Source organism: Symphalangus syndactylus, chromosome 18 (assembly GCF_028878055.3).
Source record: "Symphalangus syndactylus isolate Jambi chromosome 18, NHGRI_mSymSyn1-v2.1_pri, whole genome shotgun sequence".
Taxonomy (NCBI): Eukaryota; Metazoa; Chordata; class Mammalia; order Primates; family Hylobatidae; genus Symphalangus; species Symphalangus syndactylus.
Window position 1 is genome coordinate 46,205,051 of NC_072440.2, and position 24,834 is coordinate 46,229,884.

Genomic DNA, 24,834 nt, shown 5'->3' on the forward strand with positions numbered 1-24,834 from the left:
GAAATTGGAATCTAGGTAAGATTTACCAAAAGAAAGAAAAAAGACAGTAAAAAAAGTAGGGAGGGAGAAAGAAGCAAAAAGGAAAAGAAGCTACAAAAGAAAGAATAATGATGATGACATCGAGGAGGAGCAGGACAGTGATGATAATGTTCTTTTTATAATTTTTCAGGCACTTATAGCATATGCCGAGCACTGTACTATGCATTTTATATACTTTACAAAACAGGAAGCATTATGTCCATTTTACGGAACAGGACACAGAAACAAGGAAAGCACAGAGTTAGGAAGTATCAGACCAGGAACTCAAATGTAGGTAGAGCTGACTCTAAAATCTGTGTTCTTAACCAGTCTGCTAGACTGACATGACTGGTCCAATACAGTAGCTCAAGTAAGAGAAGGCTAAGAATACAGCCTAACAGCATGGCTAATACCATGAGCCAACGGAAAATTTCTAGAAAGTAGTCTTTCCCAAAGCTAGGGTCAAGGACACTGGTAAGAGACTATTAAGGGAGTTGGCCACAATAAGAATTTGAACTTAAAGCCAAAAAACTAAATCTAGAACCAAAATAAAAACTTGAGCCTTAGTAAGGGGCCACTTACAAGCACTAACTAAGATGGACATAAACCATGGACTTCATCAGCAACAGAATAACAGTGTTTAAAGTCTCAACTAAGGAAACAAGCATCTAAAATTTGTTAAATAAACTCAGATGCATGCTGTATCCATTCTAGTACGAACTATGCACTAAAATGGTATGCTGAGACATTAATAAAATGGAAGACAAGACTATCACAATGATAATCAGTCAGAGATGAAAGTGGGACAGGAGCAAGACTAAAAGGCAGCTGTTGAAGAAAATTCTCTTAACTACCCTAAGTCTTTTAGGCAGTATCACTGAAGAGAAAATATATGCTCATCCGGAGAATTAGATCATCTAGGCTACCAAATTCAAAGAAAACTGTAGGTTGATCTTTGTTAGCTGGGATGTTATACACAATCCCGGGTCAACTACCCTGGCACATAGGATAGGAATATTCTGCTATCATGAATTCTTTACACATAACATTATATAGAAGAAACTATTTCTTCCCATGAGATTATTATTTATAGTTAAGTGAGTCGGAAGACCTCAATTTCCAAATCCTTTGTCATATCCTTCAGAACAGGTGAGTAAAACAAATTCCAATAAGGGTGAATTCTTTTACAACCCTGGGAAAATATCAAACTATAATATAATCACCAACAGACCATCTATAATTAGATGTTTACTTTAGTGAGATGAAACAATATATCTAAAGTAATTACCTCAATGCCTAAGTGCACAATAAACAACAGATATTAGACCCCTTACTAGGACCAAAAAAAAAAAAAAAAAGCAGATTATAGAGACTCTTTAGTTATGAGGTCCTGTAACAAACACCTTTAATGCTCATGTCACACTCCCTTGGCCCATTTGTCATTTCAGCCACAGCTGTAGGAACTCATACTCCCATTATCCTCTAGCATCCTACCTCAAGTGAACCCATTACGCCTCAATATCTTCAGAAGCACAAGTATAGCTTAAAGCACAAAAGAGTTAACACCTTTAATCAAAGGGGAATGAGAACATAGGGATAAATGGTCAAGCCTTCTACCTTTCAAACGGGTAATACTGGGTAGCATTCTACACACTGCTCAGGAGGTCTCTCTACTGCTCACAGCAACAACAGCAACGTCATACTTTTTTGTTGCCTGTCTCACTCCCCAGGCTTCTCACTCCTACTTCCCAGGTAAGCTCTCAAATAAACCACCTAGGATTATGTCCTTGTCTCAGACTCTACTCAAGGAGAAGCCAAACTAAGACATAGCCCTACACAAACCCTGAGAAATGAGTATTTGGCCTTTGCTTGAACACTGCTAATCCTCAAAACAGATGTTCCAAGAGCATACATCCTAGTCAAGTCTGTAGTAATGCAGCCTTTGACGCTAGAAAAGAAATACAAATATTTGTTGAATGGGTGAACAAACATTAGCAAAGTCTCAGAATTCATTAGGAAAAAAGGTAGAAGGTTAACCCATAAAACATACACAAACTTTATTTGTTCCCTGAAGATAACACTACACAAAATATTCGTGTTCTAAATTTTTGACTAGGAGGTCCCAGCTTTTATTACATCTCACTCTCAAGGTTCCCATGATCTATATTCATACGATACAGCAGTATAAGAAGAATTACAAACATTGAGTATTTTTTGTAAACCCTTAGTCTGTTTAATCTGACTCAAATCAAGTATTTCTCCAGGACTTTTAAACTTGGTATCAGAGAAAGGGATTTTCAGTCCCTCCCTGGTAATAAAGCTATAGAGATATAATCCTGAAGAAATTTCTATCAGTTATAGTATCTACCACATGGGAAAAAACAATCTGAAATAGTAGCTGTCATTCAGAGACAGACAAACTAGAAAAAGAGCCTGGTGGCTTTCTAGCTTAGGTCCCTGAGACTAGCTAGGTGCACCCTTACCCTTTCCATTGCTTGCTAATGTAAACCAATTCTCTCTTCTTGCCTAAGCCAGCCATCTGAGATTTTAGGTTTCTGTCACTTGTGAGAAAGGTTTAACACAAGAACTTAAACACAAGTATAAACAAAACACTGTATAAGACCTAATACTATCTATGGAAGGGCTACAAAGCCTGGGATCCATTAATCCCCCACTCTGATTTTATATATATGACTGTATCTATTTCTAAAGAAAAGTCATCAAAACTTCCATCAATTACTCCAAATAGATCTCTGACCTCTACACCCTCTCAAAGAAGATTTGTTTGACGGTCTAAATCAGTGATTCAATGTATTTTTCTGCCTCTGCATCACTTACATGGGCAACATCTTTAAATAAAAGTCATGATTTTCAACCACAAGTACATGTATTGTGAAACCCTTTCTCTATGCCATTTCCAAGATTATGGTATGTGAATTCCTCCCTTTCTGCCACTACAGTTGAGAATCAACTGGTTAAGAATCTGATCATTTAGGCCAGGTGTGGTGGCTAACACCTGTAATCCCAGCACTTTGGGAGACAGAGGCAGGCAGATCACTTCAGGCCAGGAGTTTGAAACCAGCCTGGCCATCATGGTGAAACCCCCATCTCTACCAAAAATACAAAAATTAGCCAGACATGGTGGTGCACACCTGCAATTCCAGCTACTTGGGAGGCTGAGGCACATGAATCGATTGAACCCGGGAGGCGGAGGTTGCAGTGAGCCGAGATCATGCCACTGCACTCCAGCCTGGGCGAAAGAGCAAGACTCTGTCTCCAAAAAAAAAAAAAAAAAAAAGAATATTTTGAGTCATTTTAGATCCTTTAAATCCATTCAGATGTGCTAAGATGCAAGAAATGTTAGCGTTTAGCTTTAAAAATAATCCATCCTAGGATGGGCTTGTCCTGAATAAGATGTAGCAAGCACACTGCACCCTGTATCTCCCACTGAATGCAACCATGAAATCTAGAAAGGATGCATGGAGCAGCTGTTTGAAGGTTCTGAAAAGGAAATAGCAGGCAGATCAGGGAAGATCATCAGAATTCAAAGGACCACTGAACTAGCAGTGAGTCTGAAATAGCTTTTCCCTTGAATGTCCCCAGCCTGAACTTAAATGCGGCTGGAAAGATGAAATGAGCAATTCTCCAGGAGAAGCACTCTGCCTCAAGGAGCAAGAAAAGAAACAAATGCTAGAGAAATGATAGAAAATCCCCATTTTCTTCTCTTTTCTCTCATACACCATGAATCAGCCATAGGCAATCCTATAGCCACATGCGGTGGCAACAATGGAAATGTGCAGGAGCCAAAAATCTGAAGGAGGGTTCTTCTTCTAAGTCCACTGGAGCTGTGGCTCTGAATAGGTAGGGCCAACACCCATTGCTTTTCTGTTTTTTCTCCCTCTGTCCTCTAGTCTCTTTGCCCCTGATTTAGATGCAACTACAGTGCAAGGTAATGATAGCCACAATTTTCTGGATGGACACCAATAAAGGAAACTCCAGGGAATTGGGTTCTCCGAATATAATATAAACAAAAAATAACACAAAAAAAGAAAGTATCCAAATACATGGAAATTAAACAAAACACCTCTAAATAATTTACAGATCAAAAAGGAAGTCTCAAGGGAAATAAAATATTTTGAACCAAATGAAAATACAACATATCTAAATTTGTAGCACGAAACTAAAGCAATTCAAAAGATGATGAAAAATGTCCTAGCTCGTTTTATGAGTCCAGCATTACTCTGATACCAAATCTAAACACAGTACCAAAATAAAAAAGAAACAAACTACAGATCAGTGTCCTTCATAAACACAGATGTAAAAATCTTCAACAAAGTATTAGCAAACCAAATATGCCAGTATACGAAAAGAATTCAACACCACAACTAAGTGGGGTTTATTGAGAATGCAAGCTGATTCAACATTTGAAAATCAATCTACCATATTAATAGTCTAAAGAAAAACAAGACGACACCAATTGATGCATAAAAGGCATTAGACACATCCATTCATGATGAAAACTGTTAGCAAAGCAGAAGCAGAAGGGAACCTCTTCAGTCTAATAAAGGGTATTTCTATAAAAAACCTTTAGCTAACATTATATGTAAAGGTGAAAAACTGAATGCTTTCCCTTAAGATTGGTAAATGAAAAGAATATCTGCTGTTACCATTCTTAACATCCTCCTGGAAATAAAAAAGAAATAAAAGACCTACTGATTGGAAAGGAAGAAACAAAATTTCCCTATTCATGGACTGCATGATTATTTAAAGCCCAAAGAATCTACAAAAAACTTACATAACTTTATGTAACAAATAAATGTGGCAAGGTCACAGGATACAAAGTCAACCACAAAAATCAATCACACTTCTATATACAGCAATACACAATTTGAAAATAAAATTTAGGCTGGATGCAATAACTCATGACTATAATCCTAGCATTCTGGGAGGCTGAGGAAGGAGGATCACCTGAGGTCAGGAGTTTGAGACCAGCATGGGCAATATAGCAACCTGTCTCTACAAAAAAATAAAATAAAATAAGAAAATTAGTCAAGCTTAGTGGTACATGCCTATAGTCGCAGCTGCCTGGGAGGCTGAGGTGGGAGGACTGCTTAAGCCCAGGAGCTCAGGGATGTAGTGAGCTATGATTGCATCACTGCACTCCAGCCTGGATGACAGAGCAAGGCCCTGTCTCTAAAAAATAAAAAATAAAGAAAAGAAAATTTTAAAAGCAATGCTCTTTACCATAGCTCCCCCAAATTGAGATAGATAGGCATAAATCTAACGAAACATATACAGGATCTGCACGCTCAAAACTACAACACTGATTAAATAGACATACCATGTTTATGGATTGAAAGATTCAACACAGCAGAAATGTCAACTTTTCCCAAATTAATCTATAGATTTAATGCAATACAATCAAAAATCCTAGCAGGATTTCATAGATATAAAAGAGCTGATTCTAAATGATGGAAGGGAACTAAAATAGCTACAATTTTCAAAAAGAAGGATGGGCCAGGCTCAGTGGCTCACACCTGTAATCCCAGTACTTTGGGGAGCTTAGGCAGGAGGACTGCTTGAACCCAGAGTTCAAGACCAGCCTGGGCAACATAGGGAGACACCCATCTCTACAAAAAAAAAAATATAAAAATTAGCGAGGCATGGTGGTATGCACCTGTAGTCTTGGCTACTCAGGAGGCTGAGGTGGGAAAGAATCGCTAGAGTCCTGGAGGTCAAGGCTGCAGTAAGCCATTATCACACCACTACCCTACAGCCTGACAGCCTGAGTAACAGAGCAAGACCTGGTCTCTTAAAAAAAAAAAAAAAAAAAAAAAAAAACAAAGGCCAGGCACGGTAGCTTACGGCTCTAATCCCAGCACTTTGGGAGGCCAAGCCAGGTGGATCATGAGGTCGGGAGTTCAAGACCAGCCTGGCCAACATGGTGAAACCGTCTCTACTAAAGATACAAAAAATTAGCTGGGCGTGGTGGTGCATGCCTGTAATCCCAGCCACTTGGGAGGCTGAGGCAGGAGAATCCACTTGAACCCGGAAGGCGGAGGTTGCAGTAAGCCAAGATTGTGCCACTGCACTCCAGCCTGGGCAACAGGGCGAGACTCCGCCAAAAAAAAAAAAAAAGAACTTCAAGAAGACAATACAGAAAAAAATCTTCACAGCCTAGGGTTAGGCAAAGAGCTCAACAATGAAAGCACAATCATTAAAAGGAAAAACACTAGTAAACTAACTTCATCAAAATTTAAAACTTTTACTTTGTGAAAGATAATGTTAAAGAATGAAAAAGAAAAACTACAGATTAGGAGAAAATATTTGAAAATTACACATCTGACTGGTAGAGTTCAGGACATGCTACCCCAAAATGTGCCACCTCGTAATACTGAAAAACGGCCGAAGTAGGAAGGTAACTTTGACCTTCTTCCCCCATCCCTTCTTCTCTGAAGTAGGTTATAAAATCTAGGATTATCTAACCTTCCCTATAAAACTCTCATGTGAGAGATGTCTTCCCTATATTGTCTTCCCTATATCAGAAAGAAAGGAACATTGTTATCTCTGAAGACAAATGGTCAGTCACAGAGACGAATCAGAACAAACTGGCTTTGCTGTTTCCCCCAGCTTATTACCATATACCAAATCCCCTTTGTTCTATCATATTTCTCCCTATCTACTCTTCTACAAACCTAAGCATAAAAATATACAAGTTTAACTGCTTCTTTGGATCTTTATCTCCTTATGAAAGCTCCCATGTTACATAAAATTTATATTAAATACATTTGTATGTTTTTCTCTTCTTCATCTGTCTTTTGTTGTAGGGGGCTCAACCATGAACCTAGAGAGATATATTTTTTCCCATACATGACAAAGAATTTGTATCCAGAATATTTTAGGAACTATAAAAGCTGAACAATAGGAAAATAATATGATTAAAAATGGGCAAAAGACATAAACAGATACTTCACCAAAGTTCAACATCATTTGCCATTAGAGAAATGCATATTAAAACCACAATGAGTTAGCCATCATAGAAGTACAAGTCAAAACCAGAATAAGATACCACCTTATATTCACTAGGATAGTTATAATTTCAAAAAGATAGATAATAACAAAGTTGGAGAGGACGCAAAGACACTGGAACCCTCATTCACTGCTGGTGGGAATGTAAAATAGTGCAGCCACTTTGGAAAACAGTCTGACAGTTACTCAAAAGGCTAAATATAGAGTTATTACATTATCCTGCAATTCTACTCCGAGGTATACACCCAAAACAATAAAAACATATGTTGACATAAAATCTTGTACCTGAATGTCCACAGAACACTACTCATATAGCCAAAAGGTAGAAACAATCCAGATGTCCCTTAAAAATAAAATGTGGTTTGTCCATACAATAGAATACTATTCTTCAATAAAAAGGACTGGTACATGCTACAACTTGGATAAACCTTGAAAACATTATGCTAACTGAAAGAAGCCTGTCACAAAAGACCATATATTATATGACTGCATTTGTATAAAATGTCCAGAATAGGCAAATCTATAGAAACAAAAAGAACGTTAGTCGTTATCTAGGACTGGGGTAGAAGTGACTGCTAATGGGTACAGAGTTTCCTTTTGAGTGATGGAAATGTTCTAAAATTGTGGTTTTGGTTGTACAATTCTGGGAATATATGAAAACCCATCAAATTGTATACTTTATATGAGTAAATTTTATAATATATAAATTATAGCTAAATAAAGCCATTCCAAAATAAAAATCTGTAATGAAATACCATTAAACACCTACTAGAATGGCTAAAATAAAAAATACAGCCGGGCGCCATGGCTCATTGCCTGTAATTCCAGTGCTTTGGGAGGCCGAGGCAGGCAGATCACCAGATCACCTAAGGTCAGGAGTTCGACACCAGCCTGACCAACATGGTGAAACTCCGTCTCTACTAAAAATACAAAAATTAGCCGGGCATGGTGGCGTGCACCTGTAATCCCAGCTACTCAGGAGGCTGAGGCAGGACAATCGCTTGAACCTGGGAGGCGGAGCTTGCAGTGAGCCGAGATCGTGCCACTGCACTCCAGCCTGGGTAACAGAGCAAGACTCTGTCTCAAAAAAAAAAAAAAAAAAAAAAAAATACTGACAATACAAATGTTAACAAGGATGCAACACAACTAAAACTTTCATATGGTGCTGGTGGAAAGCAAAATGGTACAACTGCTCTGGAAAACGGTCTGACAGTTTCTTACAAAATTAAACATATACTTAGCTATGACCCAGGAATCTTCTACCCAGGTATTTACTCTAGAGAAACAAAATCGTAATTCACATAAAACCCTGTACAGAAGTGTTTACAGCAGCTCTATTTACACTGCCAAAAACCTGAAATAATTCATATGTCCTTCAATAGGTAAATGGATAAACTGTGGTACCTCCACATAACAGAATACTACTTAGCAGTAAAAAGGAACAAACTATCAATTCATGAAACTTATATGAAGTTCAAAGGCATTACGCTGAATAAAAAAAGACAATCTCAAAAGGTTATATATTATATGACTACATTTATATTACAGTCTCAAAACTATAAAACTATAAAGATGAAAGAAGATAACTGTGGACAGGGATTACAGCGGTTAGGGAAGGATAACATGAGGGAGTCTTGGGGTAATGAAGTCTTTTGGTATTCTGTACCCTGAAACAATACAGTAAAACAGTTATTTGCCTATTACACTGTATTCTGTACTAGGATTATTGTGGTGGTTACACATAGCCTATACATGTGTTAAAACTCTAAGAAGTATACACCAAAAGGAAAACAGTTAATTTTTCTTTATAATTTTAAAAATAAAATAAAATAAATCCAACCTAGAGTCAACTTTTTTCCTTAATTCAATCTCAGCTCATGAAACTATCATCTCTGACAATCTCATTTAAATAAAAGTACAGTACATAATTCAAAGATCAACACTGACAAAATGGAAAACATCCTAAGGGGTATCAAGAGGCAGTAAAGCATCAGGAAATTTGATCATTAATAAAGAGTAAACAAACTGGACATGCTAAGCCTGGAGCACAGACTTGCAGGGAGAATGAGTGATGACAAATGTCTTCAATCATCTGAAGGGCTGACAAGTGTATATGGGGTTAAACTTGTTCTATATAGTTTCAAAGAAAAACATCACTTACCAGTAAGTCTAAACGTATAGTGTGTTTTCTGGGGTTATCAGAAAGTCACCAAACTTCCTCAACAACTAGATAATCAAGCAGCAGGAAGTTCTAGGGATTCTTGCATTAAACAAAGGGTTGGACTTAATGATTCTAGAGTTTTCTTCCAACTTAAATATTACATAAATCTATGAACTATAACTCTAGAGTTAACCTACAAAGATAGAAGACACTGAACATCTAAAAAGGTAACCTTTCCTGCCAAAATATCACTTTTTATTGCACAAAAGTAAATACTACAAAGCACTTTCACATTTTTTAAAAGGTTGAATACAAAATCTGAACAAAAAGCCATATTATGAAATGCATTTTATTTCCCCAAATCTCATTTGTACTATGAATATTAAAATGAAATTCAAATTACAAATGTCTAAGTCTAATCTTATTAGACTTAAAAGGCAAAAGTCATACATTTCATGCAAATTCCTGTAAGTATATTGAAGAGATGGCTTGAAAAAGAAGTACTCTTTCCATACAAAGAGTGGTAGTCCTCAAAAGAGCCAAAACATCTGTATTCACTTTAAAGCTCATCAAGACAGACTGACATTTTTAGGAGAAGCATATGGCTTGCTGAACAGTCACCTAGAACAGAATCTTTTGTCTAGTAAGCCCTATTCAAGGACCATTTACTTATGTATGAAGTGGTTGAATAAAGGAAAAAACATATTTTTGAGTCCTAGAAAACACAAAGAAATAAACTCTTCATCTAGCTTTGTTTAAGAATACAGAAAACATATTGCAAAAGCAGCCAGATTTTACTCCCAGAGACAGTTCTCTCAACATTTGAAACAATTCAAACACAAAAGAATAGAGAAGCATGAAACTTTCTTAGAGAACGACATCCAGCGAAAGACCACCTCCCTAAAAAAGCCTTTTCCATTTTAAAGGATAAAACACTTTCTTAAAATTTTGAAGGGCAGAGTTCAACAGCTGTGCTATATTAAACCTGAGCCCTTCCAAAAGGAAGAATAAGAGTCTCCAGAGAGAGAGTAATATGGCCTGCTTTCTCCAAAATTATCAAAATGCCTTTTTTCCCTCTAAGGAAACTTTCTCCAAGAAAATACCTCTTATGTGCATGGGTGAAAAGCATAAAACTTAATTTAGAATAGAAAAATATGCAAAAATGGAAGAATTTTTGTTTCTGGAAATCTCCCTGAACTTTCTCCCAAGGAAAAATGTATTTCCTAAGTCTTACAAGATATAATATGGAAACTTTTTTTTTAAATCTGTTTTCAGGCCTAGTTTCCCATTAGAATCACCATAGAGCTAAGCCTCAACCTAAACTCACTGAACCAATATAGACTGGGGGGCAAGGCATCTGAATTTTTCAGGCATACAACAGATAATTTTGATGCACAAGAGTTTAAAAACCAGTGAACTGGAGAAGGAGCCCATAAAAGAAAAATTAAGTCTAGTGCGTACAGGCAAGAAGAAAAGGTCACCTTTGAGCAACTAACTAGTTCTAAAGAACCTAAAGTCATATTTATCTACCAAAATACTTAGTAACAGACAACAAAACAGAACTTGAAACAAGAATTCTTAATTGCTCTGTTATTAAAAGAAGAAATTTAGAATAGTTTATTAAACTATTCAAATGTTTAGATGAAAGTTGTTATGAAGAATGTGGTCACTGCATAATTCAGGTTCAATAAGGTTCCATCAGGATCTTTGGACTTCTACAAGCTAGAAAAGTCACAAGAGCTCATATATTAAATATAATTATTTGTTAACCTTAAAAGAGCTCAAGTCTTTAATCACAAAAAGTAAACTTCTGCCATCATCAGAATTTCATTAAGCATACTTGGTTTCATATAAAATTCTACTAGGTTTAGTTGCTTGACATTCAAATCCATAATAAATGAAAAAGGGGTGCTAAAACTGCTAAAAGGAAGTAGACTAGTCATGGAAGAATATAACACTATTAAAAAGCAGACACGAGAACTCAGAAAGCATAGCAGACACTGAATCATTTTTAAAGGCAACAGAATACAACTGTTTTTCCTAATGATCACTGGAATCAGTAAGAAAACAGAAAAAAAAATGTCCAGTATATCTTGTTATACATATTTTTTAAGAAGGTAAAAAAGTATAATAATCAAGTCACTTATGGAAAGTCCCTCACCAAAAATAATTACAAAATTTAGGGGAAAAAATCATTAGCTTAAAAAAATAAACAACTAATTGTGCATTTGGTAACTCTCACTGTACAAATGGAACCATGGAGCAACAGTAAAGATAAGAGCATTCCATGGTCTCTCAAATAAAGAAGATACTTGGCTAAAAGGCAGAAAAAACAGAGGGGACATTAGGGTTTGAATTGATTATTACCAGACATAATATTCCTCACTGCAAAAGCCAACATATTCATTTAGACTGCTATATCAGACTATGGTCAACCCTCTGCATCCGTGGGTTCCACATCATGAATTCAACCAACCTCAGATTTAAAATATTAAGGGATGCTGGGCTCAGTGGCTCACGCCTGTAATTCCAGCACTTTGGGAGGCCGAGGCGGGTGGATCACGAGGTCAGGACTTTGAGACCAGCCTGACCAACGTGGTGAAACCCCATCTCTAATTAAAATACAAAGAAATTATCCAGGCATGGTGGTGCACGCCTGTAATCCCAGCTACTCGGGAGGCTGAGGCAGGAGAATTGCTTGAACCCGGGAGGCAGAGGTGACAGTGAGCCAAGATCACACCACTGCATTCCAGCCTGGGTGACAAAGCAAGACTCCACCTCAAAAAAAAAAAAAAAAATACTCGGCGGGGGGGAAAACTGCATCTGTACTTATCATGTACAGTCTTTTTTCTTGTCATTATTTCCTAAACAATACAGGATAACAGTTATTTACAAAGCATTTACATTGTATTAGGTATCATAAGTAATCCAGAGATGATTTAAAGTATACAGGAGGATGTACAGAAGTCATATGCAAATACTACACCATCTTAAATCAGAGACTTGAGCATCCGTGGATTTTGGTGTCATTGAGGAGTCCTGCAACCAATCCTTCATCGATACCAAGAGACAATTACATTTCCTGGCAATGTAAACTTAAGTAATTTCACTTCTGTACCTGTTTCCTCATCTGAAAAATGAGGATAACAACACCTGAGTTGATCGGATTACTGTGGGAAACACATGAAATAATACAGGTGAAATCCTTGGCACAGTAGCTGATACACAGTAAATTAAAAACAAATGTTACTTGGAATTAATTTTGCTCGGAATAAACGATTCTCAACTTCTACCAACGGACATGTTTTAGAAGCTCTTCCATTTGAAATTGTTTGTATTCAGTACAGACAACATGTATTCTGACTAAATTCTATGTATACCTCACCCCAAACAGATCTCTTCTAGCAAGTATTATACAGGAACCAAGTTGCTCCATCTTTCTCCTTTAAGTTCCATGTATTATTAACTTTTTTTTTTTTGGAGTCTTGCCCTGTCACCCAGGCTAGAGTGCAGTGGTGCAATCTCGGCTCACTGCAACCTCCGCCTCCCAGGTTCAAGCAATTCTCCTGCCTCTGCCTCCCAAGTAGCTGGGATTACAGGCACCCGCCACCGCAGCCGGCTAATTATTGTATTTTTTAGTAGAGACGGGGTTTCACCATGTTGGCCAGGCTAGTCTCGAACTCCTGACCTCATGATCCACCCGCCTTGGCCTCCCAAAATGCTGGGATTACAGGTGTGAGCCACCGCACCCGGCCGTATTACTAACTTTTTAAAACTTCACACAGTTACTCTTACTCCAAAAAAGTTCTCATGTTCCAAGGGTACCCTTTCCCAAACATTCATTTCCTCTTGCATTTTTAAATTTGAATACAAAAGAAGTGTCTGAACACTTGTCAAAGTGTACGAATACAAAATCTATTCATAAGACAACTTCAATCCAAAAGTTAACAAAGTTCTAGGTGAATATCCTACACTCAGACCACTGCAAATAATTAGAAAGAATATGTGTTGTAGTTTATCTTCATATTTATATAGGTTAGTGCCTACCTGGCTATCACTGATGAGGCTGTTAAAAGAAACACTGCGTAATGCTCCCTGCTTTTCCTCACAATCACTCATCTCTAAATATGTATTTATTCATCTGTAAGATAAGCATTTACCTGCTACATGCAAGCCATTACACTAGATACCATGAAGTACACACAAATAAATAAAAATGTGGTCGTGTCCTCAAAAAGCTTGCGACCTCACTGCTGATATATCGGTCCATGTGCTAAAACCTGCTCACTTGCAAATATGAGTGTATATAAAATAGAGTCAGTATAGGTTGTTATGCTGAGGTAACCAATCCAAACACCTTTGTGGCTTACAGCAAAGGTTTATTTTTCACTCAATTTATATTTTATAAAATCTTGCAACAAGACTCAGTTTCTGCTTTGCACTATGTAGTCTGCAATCCAAGATGTGAGCTAAAACAGCAGACCCCACCTGGAGTACTCCTACCTCACATCAGAGGGAAAAGGAATATGACAAAACACAGGACAGCTCTTAAAGCTCCTGTTTGACATGGTACATCATTTCCACTAACATTTCACTGGACAAAGCAAGTCATTTGGCCAGTAGTTTTTGGTTATGTAATCCTGTTACAGATAATGGTAGTGAATACTTTAAATAGCACAATCTATCACAATACTTATAACCAAGATTAAAGAAACGAAAAATATTCAGGTCATTCAAACTAATAATAAAATTACCATTTATCTAGGGAAGGCTTACTATATGCTGACATTACATATTAAAATATTTAATTTTCCGGCTGGATACGGTGGCTCATGCCTGTAATCCTAACACTTTGGGAGGCCAAGGCACGCAGATCACTTGGGGTGAGGTGTTCAAGACCAGTGTGAAACCCCTTCTGTACTGAAAATGCAAAAATTAGCCGGGCATGGTGGCAAGCACACCTATAGTCCCAGCTGCTTGTGAAGGCTAAGGCAGGAGGATCACCTGAGCCCAGAGGGTGGAGGCTGCATGAGCCAAGATTGCGCCACTGCACTCCAGCCTGAGCAACAGAATGAGACTCTGTCTCAAAATATAATAATTATTTTCCTAACAAAAATTCAACGAAGACGTCTGCTACTGATGAAAACTGACTAAGTATGGGCATTTGGAAAGAGGAAAATAAACAAAACAAACCTATCAGAAAACATATTAGAAACCTTTCAAGCTCTCAAACTTTGGCTTGGATGTGTTACAAAGATAGCAAAAATAGCTGCCCCTAGGAGAGGAATTTATTTAGTTTATCTGAAGTAGAAGTGAACCTATTAGTCTTAAGTGTCCTAAATTTGAGCTTAGTCTATTTCCCAGCAAGGTGTTAACAAACACAGAATTCTTGTCAACCTTAAGGACTGCTTACTATTTGGAGGGTTCAAATTCAATTCCCCATCAAACTGAAGACTCAATTTCATGCTAGCTTACATAATGCTGAAGAACGAAATACAGCAGCAGAATAAAAGCCACAGATCAGGGCATAAAAGAGGCCTCACAAACAGGTCCCATACACTCAGTCCCCACCAGTCATTAATTAAAACCCTCTGGGTGATTTAACACCCTAAAGACTTGTTTGAGGAAAACACAAGACCTAGTAAATACTGAAGTGAGATAAGTATACAGGAACACACTTAAATAAGTGAATAAATAATAAGATCACTGCATCAAATATCTTAAGTATTACTATTTTGAAATAGAGTGCCATTTCATCTGGCTGATAAATGCATTTAGAATAGTTAAATTTACCCTGGAAAATCCCTTAGGAAAGTCAGGGAAAGTAAGGATAAATGTAGACAATTTAGGGATGGGCGCCGTGGCTCACGCCGGTCATCCCAGCACTTTGGGAGGCCGGGGCGGGTGGATCACCTGTGGTTAGGAGTTCGAGACCAGGCTGGCTAACACGGTGAAACTCCGGCTCTACTAAAAATAAAAAAATTAGCTGGGCGTGGTGGCGGGCACCTGTAATCCCAGCTACTCTGGAGGGTGGGGCAGGAGAATCACTTGAACCCGGGAGGCAGAGGTTGCAGTGAGCTGAGATTGCGCCATTGCACTCTAGAATAGGTGACAAGAGCGACACTACATCTCAAAAAAAAAAAAAAAAAATGTGGACAATTTAACCCCTTTTTTTGCCTCCTCACATTCAGTACAGGGAAATGAGAAGCACATGGAAACTGAGACCAACACTACAGCACAAACTCAGTGAGTAACTAGATCAGCTCAATCACCCACATTACTTAATTTTTTCTCTCTTGTGTGTATATGTTGTTGCATTCTTTGTTTTGCTTTTTACTGATGATATACTATAATTGAATTCATATGTTAATGTAGCAGCTAACAGCATCCTTCCTTTTCTTTTTTTTTTGTTTTTGTTTTTTTGAGACAGAGTCTGGCTCTGTGGCCCAGGCTGGAGTCAGTGGCGCAATCTCGACTCACTGCAAGCTCCGCCTCCCGAGTTCACACCATCCTCCTGCCTCAGCCTCCCGAGTAGCTGGAAATACAGGAGCACGCCGCCACGCCTGGCTAATTTTTTGTATTTTTAGTAGAGACTGGGTTTCACCATGTTGGCCAGGATGGTCTCGATCTCCTGACTTTGTGATCTGCCCACCTCGGCCTCCCAAAGTGCTGGGATTACAGGCATGAGCCACCATGCCCAGCCCTTCCTTTTCTTCAGTTCCCTACTCCACTCCTTACCTTACTGATTCCACTTCCCATATTCTACTCAAATGATCTGAAATGTTATATGATTTGCAAATGTTTTTCTAAGCATTACAATAAAATGAATTTTAGATGTAGATTTTCCCATTAATTGGTTCTTTCTACTCACCTTTTTCAGATCCTCATTACTATCAAATCATAATGGAAAAAGAATGCTTAAGGATGAAGAACAAACAATATGTAAGGGAGAGGATCTATAAATTTCCCTCAAATCAAGATGAACATGACAAGCTCTTGGAGTAAAAATGTGGCACAGAAAACAAATAAATGTGTTAATTTGTATTTAAAAAATGTCTTCCCTGGCGTTAAGATTTTTTTTCAAGATTAAATTATTTATTTTCAAATCTCTTACATTTTCAGGCAAAAACTCTTAAGTTTGGATATGTAGTAACAATTGTTATCAGAGTTTCAAAACTCTAATCTCAACTTCAATTACTATAATTGCTGATAAAATGGCTGTGACTTAAAATTACAGCCATGTTTTGATTAGCCATAAACCAGTGGTCCCTTCAAACTTGTTTTCAGTTCTGGGGCTACCATGAGTACATTATTTTCTGGGAATGCACAATTAATCCCTGTAATGTGTACAGGGGGAAGGGCTAAGGGCTAATCTTGGTCACCGCTATACTAACTCTAAGTTAACCAGTGAAGTATTTTACCTTAGAAAAATACTTAACCCAGCCTGGCCAACATGGTGAAACCCCTTCTCTACTAAAAGTACAAAAATTAGCCAGGCATGGTGGTGCACCTGTAATCCCAGCTACTCAGGAGGCTGCGGCAGGAGAACTGCTTGAACCTGGGAGGCGGAGGTTGCAGTGAACCAAGATCACGCCACTGCACTCCAGCCTGGGCGTCAGAGTAAGAATGTATCTCAAAAAAAAAGAAAAAAGAAAAATAGTTTTCATATATGGAACACTTAATTACAAACATCATTTGCCTTTCCCCAATCTTAGCACCCTTACTTTTGAGTAACTCTATTCTATGTATTTAGTAATCATTTAACTAACGCTTTCAAGCCTTTTCATAAGTCACGGACCCTACTGGGACACTCTCTTCTCTCCCACCCAGCACCCACTATATTTAAACCTTAATAAAACTCATCCTTAAAAATTCTTCCGAATTAACTCATCCTAATTCTCTGCATTCCATTTATATTTATTTAACACTAAATCAATTAGCATTCTACTAGACCTTCTTTTCAACTTCTAACCACTTGCATCCCCCTCCTACCCCCTTCAAATCTCTCCATTCAGTCTTTCCAATCTTTGTTCTAATATGTGTGTGTATGTATGTATAGTATTAGTACTATAATTTTAAAAACTCAGGGAAATTCTGAAAAATAGAAAATGGAAGGTTAATACAGCCGAAAAAAAAATCATCACAAAAATGCTTCAAGGAAAAACAGTAACAACTCGATCAACTGACAACTGAATCTGACAATACTTTGGAAAAGTACTACTTTAGGTTCCCAAGGACGCAAAGAGCCCTCAACAACTCAATTCAATCTCTGAATTACTGTGAGGCTTTAACAAAATCCCTAGAAAACCTCCGGGCATTACCACCAGCCTTTTAAAAATTACCTTCCAATATTACTAAGCAGTGATATTTTTACTAACACTAAATTCCAAACAAGTTTTCCTCCCAAGCAGACTGATGAATAAACAATCTTCCTATGCAGAAACCAAATTAAAACCACTTAAAACCATGGAAGAGATACAGTGATTTAACCCTTCTGTAAGGACTGGAGTGGTGGGCAAACAGGTGACAAATGGAGGGGATGCAGAAAGTGGAAACAGAAATCAGGGAGACTCCTCCCCTTCTCTGAGGGCTAAGGTTCAGCTTGCAGCTCCGGAGGCAAATCTTCCCCACGGACCCTCTCCCTCAGCGACAAACCAAAAGCTTCCTGCCCCGGCCTCGCACTCACACCCTCACTCGCCTGGCCAACGCCCATTGATAGCAGACAGTCCCTAGTCCGCCCGACCTCTCCCGAGGAAAGGGTCAGCAGAGGACGCCTTCCCCGAGGCCTCCTCCGGAACTCAGCCAGCAGAGACTCCGCAAAAATGGAGGGACCCAAGAAGCTTGAAGAAAAGTGTGACAATTCTATTACCTGGTCGGAACCCTGGAAACGGAAAGGGCAGCTACAGCCACTGCCCTTCTCCGCCACAACGTCTGCCTCAGTGCCACTGACATTGAGACCGCCGCCATCTTGCTGCAGGCAAACGCCAGGATGAAAGGACGGATCACCGCAAGGGACTAACTTCCTTCGTTCTCAAGCCAGTGCAATCGCAATGTTGAGAAATTCTGTGGGATTTTATTTTCTTTTTAATACTGGGGCTTAAAAAAAGAGGGGAAACGTTTAGTTTAAAGAATTAAGAAGAAAAGTGTGTCGGAAGAAATGCAGAAGTGCATTAAATGTAAATATTACCACCATAAAGTGTAATCTTTACTGCTTGTTAGGACTGGTGTTTTACAATGATAATGAAAAGACCAAAAGATACTTGCATACTTAAACACCTGCAATTCGTAATTTATTGAAGAAATTAGGATATTTGGGGCTGAACCCACTGGAAAAGCTGGAGAGCTCTCTGGGTCCTTGAGAACCTAAAGTAGTACTTTTCCAAAGTATTGCCAGATTCACTTTGCAAGCCCTCAGGACAGGGCTGTATTCAGTTTGATATTCTGTAGTTGTAATGTTCATATTTTCCAAACGAAAAATCTGGATACATGATCTGGCAAAGGATTACTTTTGACATGTAGATTTATATGAAGAATCAATAGAACATAATATTTGATGTCACTGTTTCCCCAGTAAATCCTGAATGTGTGTGTGTTCATAATCCAAAGACATGAAGAATGATATTAATGCTCCATGCATATAAAACAAAAATTATCTTCCAATACAAGTGTTGGAAACATGTTTGTATCGTGGACTTCTGACCTTAAAGAATAATGACTAACTGAATTATATAAAATAAAAAGCAGGTTAGTTTTGGGTTTTGTTTTTTTAAGAAGCTTGTTTAAAGAGCTAGTACTTTCCTGCTTTTAAAATTAAGCACATGAAAACATAAACTTCATTAAATAAATAGGAACAATAGGAGGATGGGGAATGACTTAGTTTGGCATTATGGACCATTAAAGGAAAACCCAGTACATAAGGGAAAGGGGGAAAGAAAGAGAGAAAAAGTCATACTCGGGGAAAGAGAAATGCACAGGATGAAGGAAGGCAAGGGAGAGATGCCTCAGAGAAAATTTTCTTTTAAACTTTTCATTTTGAAATAGTTATAGAGTCACATGAAGTTGCAAAGATAGTACAGAGATGTCTTGTGTACCTGTTTCCCCCAGTGATTACATCGCGTATAACTCTAGTACAGTATTAAAGCCAGGAAACTGGCATTGATACAAAGTATTTGTGTAGTCCTATGTCATTCTATTACATATTTTGTGTAACCACCACCATGATCAAGATACAGAACTATTCCACCCTCACAAAGATCTCCCTGGTGCTAATCTTTTTAGTAACACCTGCCCTCCTAACCCTAGTGATCTCTGTTTCTGTTTTTATAATTTTGACATTTTGAGATGTTATATAAATGGACTCATGCAGTATGTGACCTCCCAAGATTGGCTTCTTTCACTTGGCATAATGCCCTTGAGACCCATCCAAGTTGTTGTGTTTATCAATAGTTCATTCTTTTTTATTGCTGAGTAATATTCCATGACATGGATGTACCACAATTTGTTTAACCATTCACCTATTGCAGAACATTTTGATTGTTTCCCATTTTGGGCTATTACAAATAAAACTGCTGTGAACAATTGAACACAGGTTTTTATGTGGACAAAAATCTTCATTTCTCTGAGATAAATGCCCAGGAGTGCAATTGCCGGGTCATGTGATACATGTATGTTTCATTTTTTAAGGAAATTAAAAACTGTTTTCCAGAGTAACTGTAACATTTTGCATTCCCTCCAGCAATGTATGAGAGATCTAGTTTCTCCATGTTCTCACCAGCATTTTCTATTATTGCTATGTTTGTTTTAGCTGAGCTAAAGTAAATAATAAATGTGTAGTAATACCTCATCACAGTTTTACATTTATTCCCCTGGTGGCTAATAATGTTGAATATCTTTTCATGTTTTTATCTGCCATCTGTATATTCCATTCAGTTAAATGTCTTGTGTCTTTCGCCCATTTTCTAATTAGCATTATTTGGTTTTTTTCCTGTACATTTTGAGATTTCTTCATATATTAGATGTGTCTTTTGTCAGATGCATGATTCACAAATATTTTCTTCAATCTGTAGTTTGTATTTTCATTCTCTTAACAAGATCTGCCACAGAACAAATATTTTTAATTTTGATGAAGTCCAGTTTATTAATTTTTTAAATTTATGGATTGTGCTTTTGCTGTCATGTCTAAGAACTATTCTCTAATCCTATATCCTAAAGATTTTATCTTGTTTTCTTTCAAAGGTTGTTTTAGTTTTGCCTTTTACATTTAAGTCTATGTAATTTTTGTGAGTTAAGTTTTCCATTAATAGGTGTGAGGTTTAGGTTCAGGTTTTTGCTTGTGGCTGTCCAATTGCTCTAGCACTACTTATTGAAAAGTTTATCCTTCTTCCATGGAGTCCCGTTTGCACCTTTGTCAAAATATCAGTTGGCCATACTTGTGTGTGGCTATTTCTGGGTTCTCTATTTCAGAGAGGAATTTTAAGCCCAAGGGTGGCTTTAGTGTCTGGGCGAATTTTAATAAAGATTTTCTATGTCAAGGAGTAATGGGCTGTGTCCCAGTGTTCATAAGAGCAACTTCCTATAGCCCTGTTACTGGCCCTACCAACCAAAGCTCAACCTCTCCACCTACCACCTATTCTAGTCCCCAACTTCCATGGATCTGAATTCCCCAGGAAAGCCCCCAGTCTCTAGTCTCTTTGTCTTTCGTACAGCCCGTAATCCAACATCAGCATTGCCAGCACCCTAGTGGAATCTTTGATTCCCTTAACTTTTTGCTGGATTCCCTCAGCTGCCCATTCCTGAGGTCCTTTCTGACCTTATATACAGGATATAGGTGTTAGAATGGAACAGAAATAACTTGATATGTTCATTTATTTATTTATGCTATTTCACCTATACCACAGGCTGTACCATTAAGCTTAATAGAATGTCTAGGTCCAAGTGCCATTTTGTTATTTCAATGTGCTGCCCCAGAAGATATTAACTACTAGAGTCCACTTCTTTGCCTCTTCTCTAGTCATCCTCCTTGCCCTTCAGATCACAGCCGTGAGTCACATCCTTCAGAGTCACTCCCCATGGTAGAAACTATGTCTTACAGGCATTTTTCACCTCCACCATCCTTGCTGACAGAGCCTGACTCCTGTGATAGAGACTAACGTTGCTGTATGTTGGCTTTCCCATTAGCTCCTGCAGCTAGCAAATGAACATGTCCAAAGCCAACAGGATCTGAAATCCCTTTTGAGAAAAAAGACTTCTGAAAAAAAAAAGACATACAAGAAGAAATACCTCTTTTCCTGCCTCTGAATGCAGTTATATGAGGACATAATGCCTAGAATTGTGGCATCTTCTGAACTAGAGGGGACAAGCATAAGAACTTAGCTAACAAGAAGGGGTGGAGGAATAGAGAGAGGAAAAGAGCCTAGGGCTTAGTTGACATCATTGAGCCAATCCTGAACCAACTTCTAAACCAAACCTGGTGAAAATACCTCCAAACTTCCTGTTACATGAGGTAATAAATGACTTAATTGTTTAAACCTCCATTAGTTAGATATTCTGCATCCAAAAACATCTTTTCCTATGCTCTTACATGAAAAGTACTTCTCTGACTTCCCTTTATGTCAACTCTTTCTGTAGACTCTCCTAGCATCACACCTTCCTTCTTCGTAGCACCTCTCATGCCTCAGTTTTAATACACTATCATTGTCACTTTCTCTACAATGTAAAGTAAGTTATCTGAAGACAAAGATCATATCTGATTTTGATTATCATTTTCCCAGTATCTAGCCCAGTCCCTCACATATAGCAGGTTCCAAAGGATGTATGGAATAAGTGAATGAAACTAACTGGAACTTTTAAAATGTCAAAAAATGAAAAAAAAACAGTGCTATCTCTATTTGCTATTTTGCTTAGGAAAAGCTTGTACAAATTAATGTGATTGCTCTCTTGGGTCTACAGATCTTACTGGTTTCTAAAATTTCATCTTTGATCAGTTGCCATTTCCTGAAGAACTTGGTGAGATATTGGGGACAGGAGCTCCACGTTGCTGGCAAGAGATCCGAAAACATAAATTTACCTTTTATTGGGCTTGCATTAAAAAAATGTAATAACCTCTTTCATTTCCTTTTTTCTTACATTTCAAATAAGGATATAGACCTGAGAATGGAACAGAAATAATTTGCTGTGTGCATTTTTTTTTACAACTTCAACCAAACTATACATTCTACCAGTAAGCGTAGTAAAATGCCTATGTCCAAATGCCGTTTTATTATTTCAAATAGGAGTATTAAAATGTAAATTGACTTTACTTTTTGCTTGCACTTCATCCATGATGGCCAAAAGAAACATTTATCTTAGACTTTCTGATGGCATGTGAAAATTACAGTGGATCCGAAGTTGTCTGTTTTTAATTTTTCCCCTTGCACATGGGTCTTTAGTAAAGCATCCAGAAAAAAATAAATTAAAACCAGACATTTCTATCAGAAGTTTCACATACAATCACTATAGACACGACAAAATTCCACCATCACTTTATTGGCTACAAACTAATTTTTTTATCACATCTCATTTTTCACTGCTAATTTATTTGAAAAACTTAATACCTTATCATCTTATAAAATTATCATGACATCTAGCAGTGCAGCTGAGGCTTTGGCAACAAATGAAAGAATTTCTACCTATAGAAATTTGAAATTATTTTTGGAAAACAAGAGATACAAATAATAACATTCTTAAGAACTCAAGGAATTTTCCCACATAAATTTCAGAACATACTTCATCGCCTGCTGGAGTTTCAGCCCTAAATTTTCAACTGCATATAGGTCATTCTCAAACTTAACATATAGAAAACCAAACTAATTCTATTTCTCCCCTTTCTCTTCCCCAAGAAAATCTGTTCTTCCCCTCAGTATCTCTGCCTTGGCAAGATATGTACTATCACCTTTCTTCTAATACATGTCATCAACTGTAAAGGCACCATTATTTTCTGTACTATTAAGAAAAAACAATGCAGCAATTGAACCATGACATAGTACTAATTATATATCTTGATTTCAGAGAGGTAAACTGTGGGAAAATGCACATCTTAGAATCAAAGAAATATAGTAATTGTCTGCCCCAATATATTTCCTCCCCTTTTTTGTGGTAATAGAACCTGTTATTTTATTTTTTTACTGGTTTCTGGAATAAAGACTTTATTTTTCAGCCTCTTTACTGCTAGGAGTAGCCATGTGACTAGATTCTGGCCATTGAAATACAAGGGGGCAGTATCATGTGACAACTTCTGGGAAACCTCCTTTAAATACAAATAAGAGTCACACTTCTTTTCCCCTCCTTTTACTTATTTTATCCTGCTGCCTGGAGCTAAGTGTGAAAACTCAGATCGTGAGGACAATATCTATACTTAATGATGAAAGAATAATGATGTGGAAGAAGCCTGGATCTCTAATCATCATTTGATTCTGTAAGAAATGCCAATCTATTGATCCTACCACCATTTTCCTGTTTTCCACTCCTTTGATGAGGACCCTCTTCTCTTACCCAGGTTAAATTCTATGGCCAACTGTTATGCTTCTACTCATGACTCTCCTGTCTGTTTATCATTTTTTTTTCTTTTTTTTTTTTTTGTGCTCAGCAAAACTGCCATCTAAATTAAATCCAACTCTCTTTCTATTCTGCACCTGCACCCATACAAGTGAACAGGACTGGAGAAAAGTATCAAACCATACTGATTTCTCTCACTTGACCATAAACTTCAAGTTGGCCATATTGCTACTTGGCAATTATATTCAACTTCTTTGCATTCTTATCCCATTAATTTTCTCACTTTATTATGTGGATCTTTCACATCTTGTTTTCTCTCCTCGAATCTCTCCAGTTCTCAATTCTTGTGATGACTTTCCCACGTGACTGAGAAAAGTGGAGCAATCAAAAGAAGACTTCTTCAGACACTCACTACCTTATCACTTACCAGCAGCTGCACTCACATACTCTACCTTCCCTCCTATTATCATAGATAAATTATCCATGCCACTATCTAAAGCTAATCCCTCCACTTGTGCACTAGATCTCATCCCATCCTGAACCACCTATATAAGAACTTTCCAGTAAGTCGGCCCTTTAGAAGAAAACAGGAGAAAATCTTTAGGACATAGGGTTGGTGAATAGTTCTTCAACCTCATACCAAAAGCACAATCTATACATTTAAAAAAATGAATATAGCTGGGTGCAGTGGCTCACACCTGTAATCCCAACACTTTGGGAGGGTGAGGTGGGTGGATCACCTGAGGTCGAGAGTTTGAGACCAGCCTGGCCAACATGGTGAAAACCCGGTCTCTACTAAAAATACAAAAATTAGCTGGGTGTGGTGGCACACACCTGTAATCCTAGCTACTTGGGAGGCTGAGGCAGGAGAATAATAGCTTGAACCCGGGAGACAGAGGTTGCAGCGAGCCGAAATCACGCCACTGCACTCCAGCCTGTGCAACAGAGTGAAACTCTGTCTCTAAATAAATAAATAAATAAATAAAAACTGGACTTCATCAAAATTAAAAACATTTGTTCTGCTACAGATCCTGTTAAGAAGATGAAAAGAGAAACTACAGATGGAAGAAAATATTTGTGAACTACATATTGAT

General features: G+C 37.7%; 1 protein-coding gene across 4 annotated transcripts in view; it reads right to left on the reverse strand.

The window, feature by feature from the left end:
- Window positions 1-18,214, reverse strand: part of NDUFS4 (NADH:ubiquinone oxidoreductase subunit S4) — a 130,282-nt gene extending 112,068 nt beyond the window's left edge. For all 4 annotated transcript variants that reach the window (XM_055251678.2, XM_055251677.2, XM_063622653.1 and 1 more), the window contains exon 1: window positions 18,078-18,214. In XM_055251678.2, the coding sequence (XP_055107653.1) occupies window positions 18,078-18,175 (98 nt within the window). In that variant the 5' untranslated portion in view covers window positions 18,176-18,214. The remainder of the gene's footprint in view (window positions 1-18,077) is intronic.
- Window positions 18,215-24,834: the final 6,620 nt, after the last annotated feature.